General features: G+C 60.7%; 1 protein-coding gene across 1 annotated transcript; it reads right to left on the bottom strand.

Annotated features, from left to right (window-relative positions):
* Window positions 1-2953: 2953 nt before the first annotated feature.
* CLDN3 (claudin 3) lies at window positions 2954-3947 on the bottom strand. The gene has a single exon (XM_068523788.1). It carries the CDS (start codon window positions 3945-3947, stop codon window positions 3285-3287), a length of 663 nt encoding a protein of 220 aa, XP_068379889.1. The 3' UTR covers window positions 2954-3284.
* Between the last annotated feature and the right edge of the window lie 1425 nt (window positions 3948-5372).

Raw genomic sequence — 5372 nt, 5'->3', positions numbered from 1 at the left:
AGCAGTCTCAAGATTTCCTGGGACCCCTCACGTGGGACCCTCCTCAGTTTGTGGTCTCTAGGCTGCAAACTCTACCCCCTCTGTTTAGACCCTAAACTCCAGAAAGAATAAGAAGAGTTTGAGTTAGGACAGATCCTGAAGCCAGGCAAGGATGTGTGTGCGAGTTGGGGTGGGAGGGTGTAGGATGGGGTAGGATACCTCACCACTACCCGCCAGGGGAGCCCAGGAGAACCCAGGCTTGGGGAGGGACTAGGGAGCCAGGGGAGGGTCTGAGGCCCGGGAGCCCTTCCCACCCCACCTGAGGATCTGATTGGGTCTGCCTACCTTCTCTGCCACATCCCTCTGGCTCAGGGGTGCTGGCGGGAGTGCTGGGGATGGACCACAGTGGGCTGGCTGGCTCAGAGCCTCAGGCTGCAGCTCTGCCACAGTGTGGCTGGGAGGCGTTGCATCCAGGCTGCCCTCATGAAGCCGGTGGTAAATGAATAAACTCGCTCCTGCCTGCAGGGCCCTCTGGGACAAAGAAGCCACCTGGTGCCCCTCAGTTTTGGCTTGGGCCAACCTGACTCCCTGGTTCCACTGGCAAAGAGACCGTGGGGCTGGGTGAAGGCAGATGCAATCCCTTGGTCCTCTGCCTACACCCCCAAATCCCATCTCAGTTCCCTCCCCCTCTACTGCTAAGCCTCTTCCCTCTCTGACACTTCCCCCCACGGAGTCCCCTCCCCTTCGCTGACCCCCTTCTCTGAGTCCCTTCCCTCTTACTGGGCTCCCTCCCCTCACTTCCCCGTGGCTAAGCCCCCTTCCCCTGAGGCCACCGCATGGAGCCCTCCCCCCCCCCGCCCCCCCCCCCCCCCCCCGCCCCGAGCCCACATCCCCTCCCTCTAGCTCTCCCTAGGATCCATCACTAGCAGCCCCCCTCACCTTCATATTCCATGTCACTCTGTTTCCTTCCCCCCAGGCTAGAAGACTGGTTCCCAAAGGGGACTGGGTTGGAGAGAGAGTAATGGCAACCCCAAGTCCTTTCCTGGAATCCCACAGAGAATGAAGGATCTAAAGCCCGGGTACTCTTACTGTTCATGGTAACCTACTTCCTCTTCCTCGGGTCATAAAGGGTAAAAACATGTCTGTTGTTCCTTAACTAGAGGAGAATTTTTTGGGAGCTATGTGAAGCATTCTGCTGAAAAAATCTGCCTGCCCCTGGGGCCTTTTGCTTTCGCTTTGCTGCAGGCCAAGAAGTTCGAGATACAATAACTTCGAAATAGTTGCAAGCCTCCACGATCCCAAATACCTGTCCTGTGACCCTTGCTCCCCTGCAAGTGGCTCTCCTGGCCTGGATTCCCCAAACCTCTAGGACGCATGGTCTACATGTTCTGTTTCTGCTTCTCATCTCCCACTCACTTTTCTGTCCACTGCATCTGCCCCCGCGCCTCTAGTTAAGGCCTCCAGTGACCACCTTGCTGCTTTTAATCTTCAGGCTTCTTCTTGCCTGACGACTTCCGCAGCCTCGGATGCCATTGCCAACGCCCGCCTTCTTGAACCTCTTTTTTTCTCTTTGGTTTCTAGACTGACCTCATCCACTTCCGTGGTTTCGGTTGCCATATGTATGCTAACAACAGCCAGGTTTACTGTTCCTGAGTTCCAGATCTCTACGTATGCCCTGTCACTTCCTGGACGTCTCTGCCTGGAGGTCCCACAGGCTTGCCAAACTCTGTTCACTCACAACTGAAACCGTCATCTTCCCCCAGCAACCTGGTCCTATTTTGGTAAATGACACCACCAGCCAGTCAGTGACCTAAGGCAGAAAATTGGGGTTATCCTAGCTCTTTCCACTCCCTCACCCCGCATATCCAAATGGTTCTCCAGCCCTGCTCGTCTTGCTTCTTTTACAATGCCCCCTCCCCATCAGGCCTGGTCCCCCATCCCACTGTCCCTGCTTTATTTCTGGGCTGCATTATCTCACACAGGGATAGCTGCACAGCCTCTAAGATGGTCTCCTGCCTTCATCCCCCTCCTTGAGTCCCAGTTCTGCAGGGGCAGCTGGAGAGGTTATTTTAGAGTGTAAATTTGACCAGGTACGTCCCTTCCACGATTCCCATAACATTAGATTAGGGTCCCAAATCTGTAATTCTGCACACGAGATTCTCCATGACTTGGCCTCTTCTGGGCCCAGGGCCCCATTGCCACTTCCTCCGTCACCTTGTTATCTACCCAGCCACTGGAATCCCACTTTCCTGGTTCTGGACACCATCCCCCTTTCCCACTGCCTGAACCTCTTACACCTTCTCCAAGACACAAGTGTTTCCAAACCTTGTTTACCTTAGCATTAGAATGTCACCAGAGAGTTCTGAGTCCCCCCCACCCCCTTTCCCTCCCTCAAGGGTTTCAGGAAGAAAATGAGGCCCCTCTCTCACCTCTTCTCCTGGTGAGAAGATTCCACTCAGCTTTCTTTGGTAGTGTGTTTTACCAAAACAATAGATCTTTTTGTTCTCCTTTCCCAAATATGAAATCATAGCACTGAATGTGCTCTTTCACACGCCACAGGGGAGATTCAGGTGTGCGGGAGCCCTGTGGAGGGCCGGTGCTCCAGGCACAAACCCTAGAGAAGGGGGTCCCTGACATCCTCCTCCCACCTCCCCCATGCCCGGAAGTGCTCATGCCTGCCCCTCCAGATTGGGGAGTCATCGTCTGAATCCCCAGTGAACAGGCCAAAGGACCAACTAGCTAGTGAGCACCCAGCTAAGTTTACAACCCCACTTTCTCGGCTACCGAAACTCGGTCCCTCTCTAAGCTTCATCCGGGGCAGTGGGAGAGCAGAATCCAGCCAAGGCCAACCCTTGTGGGGGTGGGGGTGGGGGTGGGGGAGCTCTGCAGGGAGGTGGAGGCCTGTCCGCGCTCAGGACAAGGAGGCGCACGCAGGCAACTGCAAAACGAAAGGTTTTTATTGAAAAATATCAAGTGGCCCTTTTCGAGACTGCGGGTCCCTGCTCAACGAGGGCTGTCAGGCCGCAGCCCGACGGGGCGGACAAGTAGAGGCAGTCACCCCAGCTCCGCGCTCCAGAGGGGCAAGGTTTCATGGTCCATGCTGGCTGGCCCCTGGGCTCCGCAATCCCGCTCCCGGGCCCGAGGAGGGGTGGCAGCTGGGGAAGGGGGCGCCGGGAGGTCCCCTCCCAGTCCAGCGAGAGAGTTGCCTGGCATCTGGGTGGGCTGGTCTCCGATGCAAGGCCGCACGCAGGCCTGGTGGGCGCGCCAGCTCGTGGGGGTGGTGGAGGCTCCCCGCGGCTGCTCACTCAGACGTAGTCCTTGCGGTCGTAGGCTGTGCCGGTGCCGGCGCCCGGGCCGGTGGAGCGCGGCGCCGAGTAGAGGATCTTGGCAGGCGTGTGTTTCTTCTCGCGCGGCGGGCACGAGCAGCAGAGCAGAGCGCCCCCCAGCAGCTGCAGCGCCGCGGCCGCCCAGCCCGCGTACAGGGCGGAGCCCATCTCGCGCTTCTGTGCATCGGGCACCAAGGGGTTGTAGAAGTCCCGGATGATGGTGTTGGCCGACCAGGACACCGGCACGAGGGTGAGCAAGGCGGCCAGCAGGAAGAGCACGCCCGCCACGATGGTGATCTTGGCCTTGGCCGTGTCGTCCTGCACACAGTTGGTGCACTGGGCACCCACGAGCGCCACAAGGAGCCCGAAGGCGGCCAGCAGGATGGCGATGACGATGAGGGCGCGGGCCGCCTGCAGGTCCTGCGGCAGCGCCAGCAGCGAGTCGTACACCTTGCACTGCATCTGGCCCGTGCTCTGCACCACGCAGTTCATCCACAGGCCCTCCCAGGTGATCTGCGCCGTGATGATGCTGCTGCCGATGAAGGCCGTCACGCGCCACATGGGCAGCGCGCAGCACACGATGGTGCCCAGCCAGCCCAGCACGGCCAGCGAGGTGCCCGCGATCTCCAGGCCCATGGACATGGCTGCCGCGCCAAAACCGTCACTGGAGGGCGGCTCCGGGTGCGGGACGACGAGGGGCCGGGGCCGCTGGGGCCTGGGCGGGAGCGGCGGTGCGCCGACGGGCTGACGCCCGGATTGATGGAGCGATGGACAGACACACGGATGGCGCGCGCCCTAAAGGCTCCGCTCTGCCCGTTCGCGCAGCGGCTGCGCCTGCACCTGCCTGTGGCTTTGTAGGCGGGCGGCAGCGACTGGGCTGGCCCTGGGCTGGGGCAGGTTAGTCTTCGATCCCGGCCCAGCGCTCCGGCGGGGGAGGGAGGGGCGGAGCCGCCCTCTCCCGGGCCTGGGGACGGTGACGTGGCCCCTCTTCCCACCTTCACTAAGCGCCCTGGGAGGAAGGACTTGGCCAGGAGTGGCTCACGGCGCGGGGGTGGGGGGTGCCAAGAGAGGGCGGGGCCGAGACCTGCGCCCCCGCCCCTCGCTCCTGGTTCCCCACTGCTCGGAAACGAATTCTACGGGGTGTGGGGCGAAAAGCACAAAGTGCTGGACACTCCTCCTCCCCCGCGCATTTTCAGCGCCGTTGGCACGGGAGGCGTGGGGAAGGGGGCGCTGCCAGCTGCCAGGGATCCGCGGGGACAGGGAGGGCCCACTGTGGGCGTGGCCGCGGCTGTTTTCCCAGAGTGGGCCGCTGCTCCGGGAGCTGCGCACCTGCTCCTCGGTCCCTCTGGCCTCTGAGGCAGCGCTCCCAGCGCAGGATCTCGGCCTGATCCAGGCCCATGGGGTTGCCATCCCTGGACGTCTGGACTCAGAAGCCAGGGACAACCCGCAAAGGCGCCCAGAAGACACCCCTGAGCCAGTGCTGAACTCAGATCTCTAGCCCCTCTCCAGCTCTCAGCTGTTAACACTCGCAGTGACCCTGGAGCCCTTTAGCTGAGCTGCTCTCTCCTCCCACAGCCTCCCCCATTGAGTCCCCTCCCTTCACAGAGCCCTGGTCCTCTCTCCCCCGCTGCGCCGGCGGGGAGTCAGAACCGGGATCCACCTTAATGAAACGGTGGTGAAAGAGGTTTGATCCAGGCAAAAGTGGGAAGTCAGACATTACCTGCAATGGCCTTGCTCCCACACCTGGGCTATCCCTCGCCCTGCTTAGAGCCCTACAGAGTTGGCCTTGGAGGCCCTGTCCCCCATCTTCCTCGCTTCCCCTCACCTCAGCGCCCCCATTCTTGCCGTGTCCTCTGCCTGGGATATTGCAGAGACCACATGGCTCACTCCTTTCACCCTTCATGTTTTTGTTCCCAGCCAGGCCTTCCCTAACCACACTATTTAAAATCACAGCTGGGACTTCCCTGGTGGCGCAGTGGTTAAGAATCTGCCTGCCAATGCAGGGGACACGGGTTCCATCCCTGGTCCGGGAGGACCCCACATCCCGCGGAGCAACTAAGCCTGTGT

This window comes from Eschrichtius robustus, chromosome 16 (assembly GCF_028021215.1).
Source record: "Eschrichtius robustus isolate mEscRob2 chromosome 16, mEscRob2.pri, whole genome shotgun sequence".
Lineage (NCBI taxonomy): Eukaryota > Metazoa > Chordata > Mammalia > Artiodactyla > Eschrichtiidae > Eschrichtius > Eschrichtius robustus.
Note: the sequence above shows the minus strand (reverse complement) of the source record. Positions and strands in the feature narration are given on the sequence as shown.

Excerpts from the sequence above, each read along its gene's own strand:
- CLDN3 (XM_068523788.1), bottom strand. The coding sequence starts at position 3,947 with ATGTCCATGGGCCTGGAGATCGCGGGCACCTCGCTGGCCGTGCTGGGC.